Source organism: Lampris incognitus, chromosome 4, assembly GCF_029633865.1.
Source record: "Lampris incognitus isolate fLamInc1 chromosome 4, fLamInc1.hap2, whole genome shotgun sequence".
Taxonomy (NCBI): domain Eukaryota; kingdom Metazoa; phylum Chordata; class Actinopteri; order Lampriformes; family Lampridae; genus Lampris; species Lampris incognitus.
In genome coordinates this window covers 11,347,597-11,367,631 of record NC_079214.1, presented here as the reverse complement: position 1 = coordinate 11,367,631, position 20,035 = coordinate 11,347,597, and the positions used below count along the sequence as shown (strand labels likewise).

General features: G+C 50.4%; 1 protein-coding gene across 1 annotated transcript in view; it reads left to right on the top strand.

Annotated features, from left to right (window-relative positions):
• The window catches only part of cmtm4 (CKLF-like MARVEL transmembrane domain containing 4), a 32,137-nt gene that overhangs the window by 2,266 nt on the left and 9,836 nt on the right, over positions 1-20,035 (top strand). The window contains exon 2 of the mRNA XM_056278620.1: positions 12,142-12,318. Coding sequence (XP_056134595.1) covers positions 12,142-12,318 — 177 coding nt within the window. The remainder of the gene's footprint in view (positions 1-12,141; positions 12,319-20,035) is intronic.

The following is a 20,035-nucleotide window of genomic DNA, read 5'->3' as shown; positions in this document are numbered from 1 at the left end:
ACATACGCATCTCTTTTGCGCTGATGTGGCTGCCGCTGCCCTTAACGTCTGGATCCCCTTTGCTGCTAGATCCTGCAAACGGCTCCAAAAACCTAAACACCTTCTAGATTCATCAGTCGGCCTTGTTGCTTACCCGTAACCGCTGTTACGATTACACAGCCATCAATAGTGTAACGTGCATGGATAAGAAGACACGCTGGCACGTGGGTCTGACCCCTTTAGTCGAGCGGTTAGCGATGCCTCCTGCGGTGCGGGCGACACGGGTTCGCGTCCCGGCCGCGGCAGTTCCTGCGGTTGCGTTGTCCCCCGAATTCGCTACAATATATCATGACACCCGTGTCTTTATACGACACCTAACTAAGCTGATCACATAAACGAGCCCAGGTGAACCTGGGTTTCCCGCCAAATTTTTAAAAAAAAAGCTCTGAAGGGAACTTCTCCTCTGTAGAGCACACGTTGAGAAACAATCAGAAAGAGCGTCTCGTGAGAAGCCGTCGTGCCGCTGGGAAGTATGTAAAGCAGTCCCCCAACAACCCGGCGTGTTGAACCGCCTAGCGCAGCAGAACCGCTATCGGACGCCACTCAAAACTGATCAGGAAGGTCTCGCGCGCGGTGATCCGGCTCGCCTCCCTAGCGCCGCGTTCGCTCTCGCTAGTCACTCGCCTGGTCGGGTCAGTTCGGATACCGGCTTTTCCAGTCTGTCGTGTCACGCGTCCGGGTCGCCGGCGAGGACGGGACTTTATAATGTCACGTGTGCTTTGCTACCGTATCTTCCGAGGAGGCCTGGCAGCCAAGCTGGAACGGCCTTATTCAGGAAGCGGTGCCGTGTCGGGGAGCCGCCGGGCCCGGCTCGCCACCCCGCAGACCTGCACCGACCGGAAAGGCGGCCTCGTGTGCTAAACTCAAAAAAACCCGAGCCGGTTGACGGGACTGCTGCTGCTCGGGAATGATTGACCTGCGATTCAGGATGATGGGCGTCTCGGACTGGGAAACACGTGTTTCCGCCTCTAGTCTAGGCCGTGAGGAAACTCGGGACTCTGCGATGTGGCTCACGTGGAGTGGCGCGTGGCTGTACGACTTGCGGGCTGGACTGGCCGGCTCATTTGATGACGTCGGTTTTTTTGCTCGGTTATCCATTAAAGCTCGGAGAGCGTGGTGTCGGAATCGCTCCCCGTGCCCTCTCCACGAGCGCCTTGACGAGCCGTGTGCTGTATAAACACCACGCCCTGCACGGTGCTGTAAGGAAGTACTGACCCACTCGTCCCAAAGGCCGCTCAGGCCGACCCGGGTTAACTGACACGAGTCCCGCTCCTCTCTGTGAACCGGGCCACGCAGTCTTGTCCGCCCTCTCACCGGAATACCGAACTGCCTTATCACATACTCGGGCATGCGAGTCGTTGCGTCACCTCCGGGGTGAAGGCGGGAGCGGGCGGGGCAGGAAGCGTCCCGCTGCGGTTCCGTTTAGGTTTTGCCGCGCGTCGTTCAAATGCCCTCCGGCGTCGTCTCTTTGTTTGTGGCGGCGGGGTGAAACTCGACCGGGGCGTGCCCGTTCTCCTCCGATAAGCCTTCTGTCTCTCCTTTGTGGTTCCCCGTGCGCCAAAGCCCTCTGCTGACACCTCACCTCGCGCGTTTCACCGATAATCGGTGCACGGAACTTGATACGCGCCGAGCCGCCAATGTGATTTATTTATCGGGCGGCCGCGGGGGCGTCGCAGACCCGCGTGGTTGTTGGAGGTGAAGGCCACGCGTGTCCGTGCACGCTTGTCGGTGGCCCTTGTGCGACGAAGGCTCGGCGTCGTTTAAAGGGAGAAAATCCGATGTTATGAAAAGGTATTTTGTTGCAGCCTGTGGATACAGTGTAATGAATTTACCAGATGCTACCAAATGTCAGCGAGCGCTTCCTGCTCTCAGAGACAGAGAGAGCGAGAGAGAGCGCGAGACGGGGGGGGGGGGGCACGAGCTGTTCTGCTCAAAACATTACTTATTCTTAGCTTTTAGGGAGATAGATCGCCAGCAAGAGCATTATGTAGGCCTATACTTACACACACACACACACACACACACACACACACACAGTCGTGTTTCACTATCCTTGTGTGGACCCCTCATTGACTACATTCATTTCCTAGCCCTTAACCCTAACCTTAACCACGCAAACTACACGCCTAACCCTTACCCTAACCTTAACCTAGCCCTAGCCCTAAAACCAAGTCCTAACCCTAGGATAGACCCTTTTCCTTGTGAGGACCTCTGAAATGTCCACACAAGATAGGTGCTGTCAGGTCCACACAAGGATAGCTAAACATGCACACACACACGGTCTTATACCTCTATCTCTGTGAGGACCCCTCATAGACTACATTCATTCCCTTAGCCCTAACCTTAACCATCAGAACTGCATGCCTAACCTTAACCCTTACCTAACCCTAACCCTAAACCCTAAACCCAAGTCCTAACCCTAAAATAGACCCTTAAAGACATGAGAACCAGCCAAAAGGTCCTCAGTTTGCAAAAATGTCCTCACTTTGATGGCTAAAACTCACATTGGTCCTCACAAAGATAGAAGTACAAGAACACACACACAGAAACACATTATCCCGAAGGGCTGAACCGAAACCCGGTGTGCAGGCTAGTTTGTCGAAGACAACAACAACTGCGAGCTGCTGCACAACTGAACTCCAGCATCTGGAACATTTCGCTTTCTGTGCAGGCGGTGCCGTGGTGCTCGGAGTGCAGCACATCTCTTTGTGAACTCTTCATCCATCAATTTTCTGTGTTCAGCAGATGGTTTATAGGACGGGGATCTAGTTCCAGTTGGCCTGTACGGGCGGGTCGTAATGCCCTTAAGATGAAGGGTCTGCGTGTGTGTGTGTTTGTGTGCGTTTGTGTGCATGAGAGGAGAGACGTAGAGAGGAAGGGAGAGAAGCGTGGTGCAAATGAAATTGGGTGCACCGTCATGTTTGCATGGCATATGCACACTCGATGTGCAGGTTCTGGGTGGGTGGAGATTGGCACGACATCTTTGCGAACGCGATTAACCGGCGTGGCGTTTGGTGGCCCCTCTTCCCCCTGTGCGGTCTCACACCTGCTACGCGGCGGCCAGAGGGAAAGCCTGCTCTTATCAAGATGCATGACGTCACCCCCTCCGGCTCCAAACAGCCCCTGCTTCACCCTGGGGAGGGTCTATTAGTTTTATTGCCTGGTCAATCCGGCTTCATTCTCTTAAGAGGGTTTAACAGCTGCACAAAATGGAACTAGAACGATAGGGAGTAGCCCTTCCTGTGTGTGTGTGTGTGTGTGTGTGTGTGTGTGTGTGTGTGTGTGTGTGTGTGTGTGTGTGTGTGTGTGTGTGTGTGTGTGTGTGTGTGTGTGTGTGTGTGTGTGTGTGTGTGTGTGTGTGTGTGTGTGTGTGTGTGTGTGTGTGTTCTCGTACTTCTATCTTTGTGAGGACCAGTTTGTGTTTTAACCATCAGAGTGAGGACATTTTGGCCGGTCCTCACTCCTTTAAGGGTTAGGACTCGGGTTTACGGTTAAGTTTAGGGTTAGGTTAAAGTTGAGGTAAGGGTTAAGGTTAGGCATATAGTTCTGATGGTTAAGGTTAGAGCTGAGGGCTAGGTAATGAATGTAGTCTACGAGGGGTCCTCACAAAGGTAGAGCTATAAGACTGTGTGTGTGTTCTTGTACTTCTATCTTTGTGAGGACCGATTTGAGTTTTAACCATCGGCGTGAGGACGTTTTGGCCGGTTCTCGCTTCTTTAAGGGTTTAGTTTAGGGTTAGGGTTAGGATTAGGATTAGGCTAAAGTAAGGGTTACGGTTAGGCATGTGGTTATGATGGTTAAGGTTAAGGGTTACGTAATGAGTGTAGTCAATGAGGGGTCGTCACAAAGGTAGAGGTATAAGACTGTGTGTGTGTGTGTGTGTGTGTGTGTGTGTGTGTGTTTAGCTAGTTATCAGATACTCGATATGCTGTGTTGTTCAGGACTCATTTGTGTGAGGCGCCTGTGAGTATTGTGTCGATGGGAAATGTGTTTTGAAGGTCATGAAGTTTAAGGGCGAGACAAAGACCGCCAGAAGCAGGAGACAAAGACCGCCAGAAGCAGGAGACAAAGACCACCAGAAGCAGGAGACAAAGACCGCCAGAAGCAGGAGACAAAGACCGCCAGAAGCAGGAGACAAAGACCACCAGAAGCAGGAGACAAAGACCACCAGAAGCAGGAGACAAAGACCACCAGAAGCAGGAGACAAAGACTACCAGAAGCAGGAGACAAAGACCACCAGAAGCAGGAGACAAAGACCACCAGAAGCAGGAGACAAAGACCACCAGAAGCAGGAGACAACGACCACCAGAAGCAGGAGACAAAGACCACCAGAAGCAGGAGACAAAGACCACCAGAAGCAGGAGACAGAGACCACCAGAAGCAGGAGACAAAGACCACCAGAAGCAGGAGACAAAGATCACCAGAAGCAGGAGTCAAAGACCACCAGAAGCAGGAGTCAAAGACCACCAGAAGCAGGAGACAAAGACCACCAGAAACAGGAGACAGAGACCACCAAAAGCAGGAGACAAAGACCACCAGAAGCAGGAGACAAAGACCACCAGAAGCAGGAGACAAAGACCACCCGAAGCAGGAGACAAAGACCACCAGAAGCAGGAGACAAAGACCACCAGAAGCAGGAGACAGAGACCACCAGAAGCAGGAGACAAAGACCGCCAGAAGCAGGAGACAACGACCACCAGAAGCAGGAGACAAAGACCACCCGAAGCAGGAGACAAAGACCACCAGAAGCAGGAGACAAACACCACCAGAAACAGGAGACAGAGACCACCCGAAGCAGGAGACAAAGACCACCCGAAGCAGGAGACAAAGACCACCAGAAGCAGGACACGTCCTCCCTGACAGCTCACCTCTTCCCCAGCAGAAGCGGTGAACGCTGCTCAGTAAAGCAGATGAGGCAGATAGGTAGGTTGTGAAACGGTGGAGGTGGGCGATGTGGAGGAAGAGGAGGAAGAGCGGAGGTGTGTGGCTCATGATGAGACAGACGGCAGGTTTGTGCTCGGTTGCATCGGCTGAAGCCGGTACGTCATAGTCAGTCGGTAGGCCGCAGCTAGTTTGGGGTTGATTCTCGAGCTGGGATATGATCCAAATAAACTGGACCAGGCTGTGCAAAAGGACACCATCAGAAACGCTTCTGTGCTTGAAGACTTTCTACAGTGTGCAGAGCCGCTCAGCCCCCACTAGTGGACTCTGAAGGTCTCGGTCACAGTGACGCAGACTGAGTTTTATTTTTGTCTGCAAAATGAAAGGGAAGCTGCGATTCCTTTTGTAAATAATGGATTGGAAATGGGTTTTGAACGATGCGAGGGCTCTAAATAGACGAGTCTCTTTTGTCTAAACAGATCCGTCTCGGGTTTTCTGGTGCACCGCCTGCATTTTTCACTGTCCGTCAGTAAACTAATGGCCTACTGACGGAAAGCAGAGCAATTTGAATATTCTGGTCACACATCATGGAAATAATTGGCCCTCTTGCCTCATCTGTAAAGGAGAGGATTGCATGCACACGCACAGACACACACACACACACAGACACACACAGACACACACACACACACACACACACACACACACACACACACACACACACACACACACACACACACACACACACACACACACACACACACACACACAAGGCAAGCTGACTGCTTTCAAAGAAGAGCTTTTACCTCTATGCAATATCCATCCATCCATTATCTGAACCGCTTATCCTGCTCTCGGGATCACGGGGGATGCTGGAGCCCATCCCACTATCCCAGCAGTCACTGGGCGGCAGGCGGGGAGACACCCTGGACAGGCCGCCCGGCCATCACAGGGCCGAGACACACACACACGTTCATACCTAGGGGCAATCCAGCTCGAATCCCCATGTTACCCCCGACTTGGTCGGGCGTCCCTACAGACACAATTGGCCGTGTCTGCGGGTGGGAAGCCGGATGTGGGTATGTGTCCTAGTCGCTACACTAGCGCCTCCTCTGGTCGGTCGGGGCGCCTATTCGGGGGGAGGGGGAACTGGGGGGGAATAGCGTGATCCTCCCACGCGCTACATCCCCCTGGTGAAACTCCTCACTGTCAGGTGAAAAGAAGCGGCTGGCGACTCCACATGTATGGGAGGAGGCATGTGGTAGTCTGCAGCCCTCCCCGGACCGGCAGAGGGGGTGGAGCAGCGACCGGGACGGCTCGGAAGAGTGGGGTAATTGGCTGGATACAATTGGGGAGAAAAAGGGAGGGGGGCGGGGCCTTAGCCAGTAGATGACCATTAAAACCTTTAGCGATCTCATATGTATATGCACACACGGTCCTGTAGAGCGGGTCGTCTAGTAATCAGACGGTCGCTGGTTCGATCCCCGGCTGCTCCAGAGAGCGTGCCGAAGTGTCCTCGAGCACGACACTGAACTCCTAACTGCTCCTGATGAGCGAGGTTGGCGCCTTGCATGGCAGCCTCCACCATCAGTGTGTGAATGTGTGTGTGAGGCATATACTCTGTAATCAGTTTGAGTGGTCGGTAGAGACTAGAAAAGTGGTCGGTAGAGACTAGAGAAGTGGTCGGTAGACTAGAAAAGTGGTCGGTAGAGACTAGAAAAGTGGTCGGTAGAGACTAGAAAAGTGGTCAGTGGAGACTAGAAAAGTGGTCAGTAGAGACTAGAAAAGTGGTCGGTAGACTAGAAAAGTGGTCGGTAGAGACTAGAAAAGCGGTCGGTAGAGACTAGAAAAGTAGTCGGTAGAGACTAGAAAAGTGGTCGGTAGACTAGAAAAGTGGTCGGTAGACTAGAAAAGTGGTCAATAGAGACTAGAAAGTGGTCGGTAGAGACTAGAAAAGTGGTCAGTAGAGTCTAGAAAAGTGGTCGGTAGAGACTAGAAAAGCAGTCGGTGGAGACTAGAAAAGCGGTCGGTAGAGACTAGAAAAGTGATCGGTAGAGACTAGAAAAGTGGTCAGTAGAGTCTAGAAAAGTGGTCGGTAGAGTCTAGAAAAGCGGTCGGTAGAGACTAGAAAAGTAGTCAGTAGAGACTAGAAAAGGGGTCGGTAGAGACTAGAAAAGCGATCGGTGGAGACTAGTAAAATTGGTCGGTAGAGACTAGAAAAGTGGTCAGTGGAGACTAGAAAAGTGGTCAGTAGAGACTAGAAAAGTGGTCGGTAGAGACTAGAAAAGTGATCGGTAGACTAGAAAAGCGGTCGGTAGAGACTAGAAAAGTGGTCGGTAGAGACTAGAAACGCGGTCAGTAGATACTAGAAAAGTGGTCAGTAGAGACTAGAAAAGCGATCGGTGGAGACTAGAAAAGTGGTAGGTAGACTAGAAAAGTGATCGGTAGAGACTAGAAAAGCGGTCGGTAGAGACTAGAAAAGTAGTCAGTAGAGACTAGAAAAGGGGTCGGTAGACTAGAAAAGTGGTCGGTAGACTAGAAAAGCGGTCGGTGGAGACTAGAAAAGCGGTCGGTAGAGACTAGAAACGCGGTCAGTAGAGACTAGAAAAGCGGTCAGTAGAGACTAGAAAAGTGGTTGGTAGACTAGAAAAGTGGTCGGTAGAGACTAGAAAAGTGGTCGGTAGAGACTAGAAAAGCCGTCGGCAGAGACTAGAAAAGCGGTCGGTAGAGACTAGAAAAGCGATCGGTAGAGACTAGAAAAGCGATCGGTGGAGACTAGAAAAGTGGTCGGTAGAGACTAGAAAAGTGGTCGGTAGAGACTAGAAAAGTGGTCGGTAGACTAGAAAAGTGGTCGGTAGAGACTAGAAAAGTGATCGGTAGACTAGAAAAGCGGTCGGTAGAGACTAGAAAAGTGGTCGGTAGAGACTAGAAACGCGGTCAGTAGAGACTAGAAAAGTGGTCAGTAGAGACTAGAAAAGTGGTCGGTAGACTAGAAAAGTGGTCGGTAGAGACTAGAAAAGTGATCGGTAGACTAGAAAAGCGGTCGGTAGAGACTAGAAAAGTGGTCGGTAGAGACTAGAAACGCGGTCAGTAGAGACTAGAAAAGTGGTCAGTAGAGACTAGAAAAGCGATCGGTGGAGACTAGAAAAGTGGTCGGTAGACTAGAAAAGTGATCGGTAGAGACTAGAAAAGTGGTCGGTAGAGACTAGAAAAGTGGTCAGTAGAGACTAGAAAAGTGGTCAGTAGAGACTAGAAAAGTGGTCGGTAGACTAGAAAAACGCCATATAAATGCAGTCCATTTACCACGCCTCGTATCCACGTGTCCGTCCCGTAGGTGGGGCTGCATGACAGTTGCCCTGCAGTAAGGGGCCGACTGAAGCAACGGAGAGGAATCAGAATCGGCTCTACTGGCCGAGTGTGCGTGCACACGAGGAATTTGACTCCGGCACGCGGCAGCTTGCAGACGTCACTCACACAGGGGGGAAGGAAGAAAAAACACAGAAAAAAAAAGAAAAAGAAGACCAACTCTGGAAAAACAACACAGCCGTTGCCCCAATGTGTCCTTCACGTCAAGTCGCCCCGTTATTTATCTCTCACGCGCTCTGTCACCCGAGGTCAACTGACCGGTCCGCTGCTGCGGGATCTCGGTCCGCCGCGTCCAGTTTCGGACACTTGGGGCGCTGCGGCTCGCCTGAAATGGCGGCGCCCCTATGTGGTTTTTCCTCACTCCGGCCCGGTGTCCCGCAGCTCATCGACGTTTGATTCCCCGAGGCCGACGTGCACAGACCGGTGGACCGACCGGGTCTGGTTCAGACTGGTTTGGGCCGAGCTGGACCAGCTCTTTTTAATGTGTCACAGTGGCGTTTTCTTAGTTCTGCTACGACTCTGGATCTCGGACCAGCGTCCAAGCCAGTTGGTAATCTGTGTGTGGTTTTGTGGGGGGGCGGATGGCAGAGGAACACCTAAATAGCAGAATTCTTCCCATACTGTGGTTTCGGTGATGGATGTTGGAAGGAGGTCGACGTCTCCGGAGAGAGCCAGGAACTAGACTCAGGCCGAGACGGGCTCCCGCTCTGTTTTCTATTCATAGAAAAGTCACTTCGTCATCGGGGGAAACCGCGGCATGTCAGGACTAACAAACAAGTAGAACGCGAACAAAACAAAACCCAGAGCTTGGGGAGGGGACCTCGCTGGCGGGCTTCGCGTCGACGTGAAAACGAGAGGGCCGCGGGCGTCTACGTCGAGGCTTTACTTCAGGATCCAGACCAGAGGGGGCGCTAGAGCAGCGACCGGCACACATACCGACATCCGGCCTCCCACCCGCAGACACGGCTAGTTGTGTCTGTAGGGACGCCCGACCGAGCCGGAGGTAACGCGAGGATTCAAACCGGCGGTCCCCGTGTTGCTAGGCAACGGGATGGACCGCTACGCTACCCGGATGCCCCTCACATTTCTCTTATATTTTGATATCTTGCAGACATAGTATGGCGTCTGCGCTGCTGGTACATTTCAGAGATGTAATACTGCACTGACAAATCCGGCTCGGGCTCATCATATTACCTGTTTGGTAATGTAATTCAGACCTCATTCTGTGGGTACTTTTAGGTAAAAGAATCTACCTTATTGATCGATTGATTGATCATTAATTTCGACAATATTGTGTATCAGGATACGAGGCAGCTACAGTTTTAACCATACTGCGTAAAGACTCCGCCCCCTCCCTTCTGCCTGGGAGAAGCCTTGGGAACAAGCAAGCTGATTGACAGCATTTAGGGGCCAATGGAAATGCTGGGTTGTGAAGCACTCTCCTGATTGGCTGATAGGGAGCAGGCGCAGAGGAAATGTTCTGTCTGTTTTCAGCCGCTAGGGCGGCGACAGAGGCCAGGGTTTTTTTTCTTCTCTACGCGTATCTACGTACTTGATAGGCTGTGGAAAGAGTTTGACAATATAATATATAAAAAGTCTTCTAAATTAAAATCACCGATCGACACTTAAAGCGTACAATCTAGGACCAGGCAATATCGACAAAATCAAATATCGCCACATCTTAACCGAATGACTCCATATTGATAAATGTGACTGTGTTCGGGAGATGATTGGTGCTTTCGTGAGATCTTTACGCACAAGGAAATGCTGTGAAATTATCATTAGTAACGTAGATATGATGGCCAAGCAGGCAGAGACGGTCACTGTCCATTGCACTCGGTTAAGGCAGCTGAATAAGATCCAGAAATCGTCTCACTTCGACTTCTTCTGTTTGTCAAATGCACAGCAATGCAGCCTTGGCCGGCCCTGCTGGCAGTGAAGTGCTTAGGCATCAGTTCAACCTCAAAAAAGTAAAAAGAAGATTACATAACTTGACTGTAATGCAGCCATCAAGACCAGGGGAATGACAGCATTACTGTTATATCACCGTATTACCAGAACCCAAAAATCCCACATCACATCTGGTCTCATATCATGCTATCGATATTATTTTATACTACTCTGTTGCCCAGCTGCTCCACTAATTCTCTCTCGTTTAACGTCAGCGGTCACGCATGGTGCACGGTGGCCCAGTGGTCAGCACTGTTGTCTCGCAGCAAAAAGGTCCCGGGTTCGAACCCCAGGCCGTCCCAGCTCCTTTCTGTGTGGAGTTTGCATGTTCTCCCCGGGCGCTCCGGTTTCCTCCCACCATTAAAAAGACATGCATGTTAGGGTTAACACCCCTGTCTGCGCCCCTGAGCAAGGCAGTGGAAAGAGGAACTGCGGTTGGTCCCCGGGTGCTGCAGCAGCCCACTGCTCCTATACAATAGGATGGGTTAAATGCGGATTACAAATTCATTGTTAGAATACAATTTGGGGCATCCAGATGGTGTAGCGGACCGTTGCCTACCAACACAGAGATCGGCGGTTCGAATCCCCGTGTTACCTCTGGCCGGATGTAGGTATGTGTCCTGGTCGCTACACTAGCGCCTCCTCTGGTCGGCCAGGGTGCCTGTTCAGTGGGGTTGGGGGAACTGGGGGCAATAGCGTGATCCTCCCATGCGCTACGTCCTCCTCGGGGAACTCCTCACCGTCAGGCGGAAGGAAGCGGCTGGCGACTCCACATGTGGGCGATCTGCACCCTTGGCCTTCGAGCTCGGGGTCGGGCCTCCATTTCTCCACGTGACGCCGTGTGTGCGCTCTCACGTACTCGCTGGTCTGAGCTACTCCCTGGCGCCCTTTGCCAAGGCGCCACCTCCACAATGCCAGGAAGGTGTTCAGGCCGTAGACACATGTCACCGGGGGAACCAAAGATCCGCATTTAAGAGGAAAGAGGAAGTGTTCTCGATTCACCCCGGGCCGAGGGAGAACCGAAAAGGTCAAAGGCTGCATTTACAAACCGCTATGCAATTTCGTTGGAACGCGTTATGCAAATGCCATGAAATGGCAGAAAGGGCCCTTTTTATATTTATCTATTTATACCGAACACTAATCTTCTGATAAGCTCGTGTTCTGATGTCAGGAAATGACGGGGGCGTGTTTGCTTTGGCTAGCTTGAAAAAGTCGGCGACACCGCGTAGCTCTCTCTCTCGTAGAACAATGTGTAATTGTAACGCACACTTACAAGAACATGATCTTCATCAGGTTCATCAGGTTCATCGGGTTGATTAAAACTCGTTCTGCAGGAGCGAGTGAGTGTCATGGACCTTTTTTTTTTAACTCTTATGGCTGACAGTAAAACAAGACTGGGGTGTCCGGGTGGCATAGTGGTCTATTCCGTTGGCCTACCAACACGGGGATCGGCGGTTCGAATCCCCGTGTTACCTCCGGCTTGGTCGGGCGCCCCTACGGACACAATTGGCCGTGTCTGCGGGTGGGAAGCCGGATGTGGGTCTGTGTCCTGGTCGCTACACTAGCGCCTCCTCCGGTCAGTCAGGGTGCCTATTCGGGGGGGAGGGGCAACTGGGGGAGATGGCGTGATCCTCCCACGTGCTACATCCCTCCTGGTGAAACTCCTCACTGTCAGTCTGCAGCCCTCCCCGGGACGGCAGAGGGGGGTGGAGCAGCGACCGGGAGGGCTCAGAAGAGTGGGGTAATTGGCCAAATACAATTGGGGAGAAAAGGGGGGGGGGTGGGATCCGTTGTCGAATAAAGTGGCTTCTATTCTGGCTTTCCTTTCATTCACTCAGAGATGCATCTCTCTCTCTCTCTCTCTCTCTCTCTCTCTCCCCCTCCCTCCCCCCACCCCCCCTGCAGGTTTTGTCCCTCATTGCATTTATCTGCATAGAGACCATCATGATGTGCTCCCCCTGTGGAGGGGTCTACTTCTTCGAGTTTGTCAGCTGCAGTGCCTATGTCGTGACAGGGGGCCTGCTCCTCGTCTTCAGCCTCAACCTGCACGCCAAGTTGCCCCTCGTCAACTGGAACCTCACGGTACTCGCACACATTTAGACTTTGAGCAGGTAGTGGCTCAGCTGCCCGTGTCGCGCAACTGTGGTGTCCACCGGGTCACGAGGAGGTGGCCCCCGATGAAAGAAAAACTGTTTCACTTTAAAAGCATGGAGGATAATGGGTGAAAGTACAGCGGGAGTAGTTGTGGTAGTGTTAGTAGGATGTGCGACGTGTGCTGCGAGTACAAAACTAGTCCGCATACTTCGTCCAGCGCTGGTTACGTCTGAGTACTTGCCTAGATACACACATTAGTATTTTATGGGCTGCAGCGGAGGATCATTTACAAAGCACAGTGGAAAAACTGCTGCTCGCTGCCTTTCTAGAGGTCACACAACTTGCTCGACTATAGACCTGGATGGTAGGTTACATGGATAACCGTCGGTGTCAGGTTGCGGTATTGTGTTCCTGGCGCTGTACGTTCGAGACCCATTCCACCGGCCTCGGTTAATTCAACCTTTAGAAACCAACACCTGGGATCCGCAATAAATCCATGCACGTTTTCACTGGGTTTTTTTTTTTTTTTTACGGGATCAGTAGTGCAGCAAAAATGTCACCCCATCCATTCGCACCCTTGCAACGTGCAAGCTTGTCTATTTTTTCCCCCAGCAATCTTTTGAGTGACAAGTTGATGACAAGTCAAATTGGCGGGGAGCAGGGTACCTTTAAAAATAGATGCAAGAATGACACGAGGCCCATCATTTGGGTAAATATCAAGTTTACAATGCACAGACTTGCGGCGGGGGGGGGGTTCTGCCGTAGCAAGCTAAGTGAAAAGAGACATTTGCAAATTCTTAGTTTATGCAGGCTGGCGGGCCGGGCCGGGCCGGGGCCGTGTAGCATTAGCTGCAGAGCGGGGTAGATACAGTAACAGCGGCTCCCCGCTAATGCTTTTTCCATAAAGGATCACAGTGTTGGCAGAGCTTTGCAAGATTCCAAGCTAATTCACCGCAAATGAAGTGTCTTATGTCTTACCAGTTGTACAACACACCTTCAGACTTCCCCTTGTCTTGTCTAACAAACCTGAACGTTGTCATTTCTGTATTTGTAAAGGGGCTAATTTCACTGTTAACGAAGAAATGAGATTATATCAAACTTCCCTAAACACTTCCTCATCCTGGCCAGGAATAAGCATTTTGTACTTGTGAAAACGTTGGTTGAGAAACATTGTTGAGGGGGCGTCCAGGTGGCACGGCGGTCTATTCCGTCGCCTACCAACAGGGGGATCCTGGTTCGAATCCCCGTGTTACCTCCGGCTCGGTCGGGCGTCCCTACAGACACAAATGGCCGTACCCACGGGTGGGAAGCCGGATGTGGGTATGTGTCCTGGTCGCTGCACTAGCGCCCCCTCTGGTTGATCGGGGCGCCTGTTCGGGGGAGGGGGGGGGAATAGTGTGATCTTCCCACGCGCTACGTCCCCCTGGCAAAACTCCTACTGTCAGGTGAAAAGAAGTGGCTGGTGACTCCACATGTGGTAGGTAGTCCGCAGCCCTCCCCGGATCGGCGGGGGGGTGGAGCAGCGACTGGGACGGCTCAGAGGAGTGGGGTAATTGGCCGGATACGAGAAAATGGGGGGGGGGGGGAGATTGGTTGATGGTAAGTGGAAGAGTAAAAAGTATTAACTACTGGCTTCGGAGAAAGTGTGCTTCCCTTTCCTCGTGATCCTGGTGGACATCCAGCAACTGAGCCCAGTGAAGCTAATCTCACCGCTCGACGTGCCTTCACACTGCACGTACACACACAAAAAAAGGTGGCCGTCGTTATAAACAGCACAGCGGCACCAAAAACAAGGATCAGTTTCATATGTAAATATGGGCGGGGCCACTAGCTAGAGTTTCAATGGCCATGTGTACTGTTCACAGAGGGTTGGGGAATAGTTGCAATCACAACATTGTAAGATGGTGACAGATGTGCTCCCGGTTCTCGGATGGTCGTTCCCTCTTCACATAGGTGGCCTCTTTGACTCCCCGTTCAAACCAGCGTTCCCATAGGGCGGAGTGGCCACCGGCCTGTAGACTGTGGAGTCCTGGCCTGACGTGTTAGCTCTCCTGTGTTGTGGCCACTCCGCCCTATCAAGGATGTTCACATCCTTGATAGGGCGGAGTGGCCACCGGCCTGTAGACTGTGGAGTCCTGGCCTGACGTGTTAGCTCTCCCGTGTTGTGTCATCCTCTTGGCCAGCGTCTGTTTGGTTTCCCCGATATACAAGTCACGGCACTCCTCATCCGTCACCATTTAACAACACCGCGATTGCAACGATTCCCTAATCCCGTCTGACTAGTCCACACGGCCGTTGTAATTCTAGTTCGTGGTCGCGGCAGTTTGCATATGAATCCGGTCCTCGTTTTGGGTCGTTACGCCGCTGTGTCGTTTCTCAGGGCGGGGATACCGGAGGCCGTTGAGACGGAAGAGGTGGGTGATGAAACCGTCTCCCAGTAACCGACCGCTGTGTCCGGATGAACTGGTTCAGCTTTTCTGTGATTTCCTTACCTGGATTATTGAGCGTGTGGAAAGACACGGGATCCACCAGTTGGGAGTTTGGAGCGCCAGAAAACACAGCGTCGACCCCCCCCCCCTTATCTTTGATAATAGACAACTTGGTTTAACCCACACAGAGTTCTGGGTAACACTTTGTTGAACACCTTTTTTTAATTTGGATTTTATGGGTTTGGAAGAAACGGCGCCGGTGTAGCGTTCCAGATACAACAGCCTCTCTCTCTCTCTGCAGATCGCGGCGTGTTTGGTTGCCACCCCGCAGTGCAGGCTGAGCCCCACCGTGTTTATATCTATCGAGTTCAAAGCTGCTTCTGTCACGCCGGACCTCTCAGAATTTCACCATTTGTGCAGCCTTAACCATAAAACCACTTCTGCTGTCGCCCTCTTTTCCTCACACCGGACCGCAGACTGGTGCTGCTGTTGTGCCGCTACGGCGTCGGCTGTTTCATAACGCGCGCAGAGGCCCTTCGGCGTGGCCATGTCAATAAAATTATGTGCTACCTGATCCAGTCCTGCTCAGTTCACTCACTAGGATGTCTTTGGCAGTGCTGCGGGGGAAACACAGGCCCAAATTCCCTCCTTCCCCCCCCTTTTTACCAGGAAATGAACACGGCCCCGGGGCCTTGTTGCATCGCCTTGCGTGGTGGCTTTCACAGGGTTGAGTTTCTGGGTGTAGCTTCTACACAAACAAACAGGTTTAGCTTTATGTTTTGGTTAGACATACAGATGAAGAAGAGTCGATGGGTTTCTTTTTCTCTCATTTGGATGACAGTAAATCCTCGCCCTGTCTTGATTCTGTCCCCCCCCCCCCGCCCCCCCAGTATCATGACTGTCAAAGGACCACCCCTGGTCCTACCACCAGCACTGTTGTTTCTTTGAATAGTCACAGCCAAATAACCTACCGCCATACCAAGAGGTGCCGGCATAGAAAAGAGGCAGCTCCGGGCGTCCGGGTAGCGTGGCGGTCTGTTCCGTTGCCTACCAACGCAGGGATCGCCCGTTCGAATCTCCGTGTTACCTCCGGCTTGTTTGGGCATCCTTCCGAACGCAATTGGCCGTGTCTGTGGGTGGGAAGCTGGATGTGGGTATGTGTCCTGGTCACTGCACCAGCGCCTCCTCTGTTCAGGTGGCTCCTCCCACACGCTACGTCCCCCTGGCGAAACTCCTCACTGTCAGGAGAAAAGAAGCGGCCGGCGACCCCACAAGTATCGGAGGAGGCATGTGGTAGTCTGCAGCCCTCCCCGGATCGCCAGGCGGGGTGGAGCAGCGACCGGGACGGCTCAACAGCCTCCAGGGGGGCGATAGTGACGGGCTCCAAGAGATACCTCCTCGTCGCCCTCAGCACTTAGGTCAGTCCGACAGGTCGTGGAAGCGGGGCAGGCTAAGCTAACTGCTAGCCCACGCAGACCGGCAGTTGCGACAGTCATCCTGGCTAGCGTTCGCTCCCTTGGACAGTGATTTTTGTTGTTGTGTAGTTGGCTATATGTGTTAGTTTAGATAGATGTGATAGTTAGTATGTGTGTTCTTGTAGTTTTCGGATCTGTGTTTGTGTCTTTGTGTTGCGCTGCGGTGGGCTGGGGGAAACGATATTTCATTTCATCTCACGTATGGAAGAACATGAAATGAAATGACAAATAATGTGCTCCTGATTGTCTCCCTTTACTGTAATTCAGCCTTTAAGACCAGACAATGACAACATTTGCGTTATACCGCCGTAACACAATGGCCCAAATCCCAAACATAAAGTCCCGTATGTCAAGTTAACATCAATATATTGCCCCGCTCTAGCAGCAGCAGGGGTAGTTCAAGTTAGCGGTTGCACAGCAAGCTTATATTATACTATAGTGTTGTAAAGGAAGGTCTTTATGTGACTGTGTGTAGGGTTAAACTCGGCCCAGGAGCGAAACGGTAGACTTTCTCTGTACAGCTCAGCGGGTCGACTCCGGTTCGTTCTGAGCAGAGCAGCTTCTGCAGCACGTTAAGTGTAGCGGTACAGAGCCAGGACTCCCGGTAAAACTGCACGCTGATGAGACCCGTCAGCCAGCATGTTGCTAGCATCTCCGTTTCACAAGCACTGACTTAACACACAATTATGCAAGTGCAGAAACTGGCCGTGTGTGTGTGTGTTTGACTCTACATTTCTCTTTCAATGACTTTGTTCAACTGGAAGTTGTTCCACCAGGCAAAGTGTGTAGTCCAACACGCACACAGGAAAAAGAAAAAAGAAGCGTTGGGGGGGGGGTTGGGGCAGTTATTACCCGCTGCAGTGATTAATCTATCATCAGCTCAGAGACCAGCTCTCTGAATTCCTGTTGACTTTACCTCCAGCTGGAGTCGACTGAAAGCTCTTCTGGTTTTCACAGCTGAGCTTCACCACCGGCAGCACCAGAAATGAAATACCCTTTTTATTTGACTTCCAAGACGTCGTGTGTAGCAATGAAACCTGCAGGGCAGTTTTCTTCCACGCCAAGGGTGACTGTTAATACCAACCAAGAAGTCCATGGTGTGCGTGTGTGTGTCTGTGTTTATCTGTGTGTGTGTGTGCACGTGAATGTGTGTGTCTGTGTGTGCAAGCGTGTGTGTGCATGTGTGTGCATGCACATGTATCTGTGTGCGTGCATGTGTGTCAGGGGGTGCATATGTGTGTGTCTGTGTAGGAGCGTGCGTGCGTGTGCATGTGTGTGTCTGTGTGCATGTGTGTGCTGTGCATGCACACGTGTGTGTCTGTGTGTGAGCACACGCATGCATATGTGTGTGTCTGCGAGCGCGCACGTATGTATGTGTGTGCATGCATGTGGCTGTGTGTGTGCATACGTGTGTGTGTGTGTATCATTTAAAGATTGACAGAGTGCTGGTCTGGTTGGGATGGGGAATGCAGAAATGACTGCAGCAGAAAGCAGCTGGGGTCAGCTGGAGGTTCTGGTTGTGGGATGTATAGAGAGTATTAGAACCAACAGAAGTTGTGGGATGTATAGAGTATTAGAACCAACAGAAGTTGTGGGATGTATAGAGAGTATTAGATCCAAGAGAAGTTGTGGGATGTATAGAGAGTATTAGAACCAACAGAAGTTGTGGGATGTATAGAGAACATTAGATCCAACAAAAGTTGGGGGATGTATAGAGAATATTAGATCTAACAGAAGTTGTGGGATGTATAGAGAACATTAGATCTAACAGAAGTTGTGGGATGTATAGAGAATATTAGAACCAACAGAAGTTGTGGGATGTATAGCGAGTATTAGAACCAACAGAAGTTGTGGGATGTATAGAGAACATTAGAACCAACAGAAGTTGTGGGATGTATAGAGAGCATTAGAACCAACAGAAGTTGTGGGATGTATAGAGAACATTAGAACCAACAGAAGTTGTGGGATGTATAGAGAGCATTAGAACCAACAGAAGTTGTGGGATGTATAGAGAACATTAGAACCAACAGAAGTTGTGGGATGTATAGAGAGTATTAGAACCAACAGAAGTTGTGGGATGTATAGAGAACATTAGAACCAAGAGAAGTTGTGGGATGTATAGAGAGCATTAGATCCAAGAGAAGTTGTGGGATGTATAGAGAGTATTAGAACCAACAGAAGTTGTGGGATGTATAGAGAACATTAGATCCAACAAAAGTTGGGGGATGTATAGAGAATATTAGATCTAACAGAAGTTGTGGGATGTATAGAGAACATTAGATCTAACAGAAGTTGTGGGATGTATAGAGAATATTAGAACCAACAGAAGTTGTGGGATGTATAGCGAGTATTAGAACCAACAGAAGTTGTGGGATGTATAGAGAACATTAGAACCAACAGAAGTTGTGGGATGTATAGAGAGCATTAGAACCAACAGAAGTTGTGGGATGTATAGAGAACATTAGAACCAACAGAAGTTGTGGGATGTATAGAGAGCATTAGAACCAACAGAAGTTGTGGGATGTATAGAGAACATTAGAACCAACAGAAGTTGTGGGATGTATAGAGAGTATTAGAACCAACAGAAGTTGTGGGATGTATAGAGAACATTAGAACCAAGAGAAGTTGTGGGATGTATAGAGAGCATTAGATCCAAGAGAAGTTGTGGGATGTATAGAGAGTATTAGAACCAACAGAAGTTGTGGGATGTATAGAGAGTATTAGAACCAACAGAAGTTGTGGGATGTATAGAGAACATTAGAACCAAGAGAAGTTGTGGGATGTATAGAGAGTATTAGAACCAACAGAAGTTGTGGGATGTATAGAGTATTAGAACCAACAGAAGTTGTGGGATGTATAGAGAGTATTAGATCCAAGAGAAGTTGTGGGATGTATAGAGAGTATTAGAACCAACAGAAGTTGTGGGATGTATAGAGAACATTAGATCCAACAAAAGTTGGGGGATGTATAGAGAATATTAGATCTAACAGAAGTTGTGGGATGTATAGAGAACATTAGATCTAACAGAAGTTGTGGGATGTATAGAGAATATTAGAACCAACAGAAGTTGTGGGATGTATAGCGAGTATTAGAACCAACAGAAGTTGTGGGATGTATAGAGAACATTAGAACCAACAGAAGTTGTGGGATGTATAGAGAGCATTAGAACCAACAGAAGTTGTGGGATGTATAGAGAACATTAGAACCAACAGAAGTTGTGGGATGTATAGAGAGCATTAGAACCAACAGAAGTTGTGGGATGTATAGAGAACATTAGAACCAACAGAAGTTGTGGGATGTATAGAGAGTATTAGAACCAACAGAAGTTGTGGGATGTATAGAGAACATTAGAACCAAGAGAAGTTGTGGGATGTATAGAGAGCATTAGATCCAAGAGAAGTTGTGGGATGTATAGAGAGTATTAGAACCAACAGAAGTTGTGGGATGTATAGAGAACATTAGATCCAACAAAAGTTGGGGGATGTATAGAGAATATTAGATCTAACAGAAGTTGTGGGATGTATAGAGAACATTAGATCTAACAGAAGTTGTGGGATGTATAGAGAATATTAGAACCAACAGAAGTTGTGGGATGTATAGCGAGTATTAGAACCAACAGAAGTTGTGGGATGTATAGAGAACATTAGAACCAACAGAAGTTGTGGGATGTATAGAGAGCATTAGAACCAACAGAAGTTGTGGGATGTATAGAGAACATTAGAACCAACAGAAGTTGTGGGATGTATAGAGAGCATTAGAACCAACAGAAGTTGTGGGATGTATAGAGAACATTAGAACCAA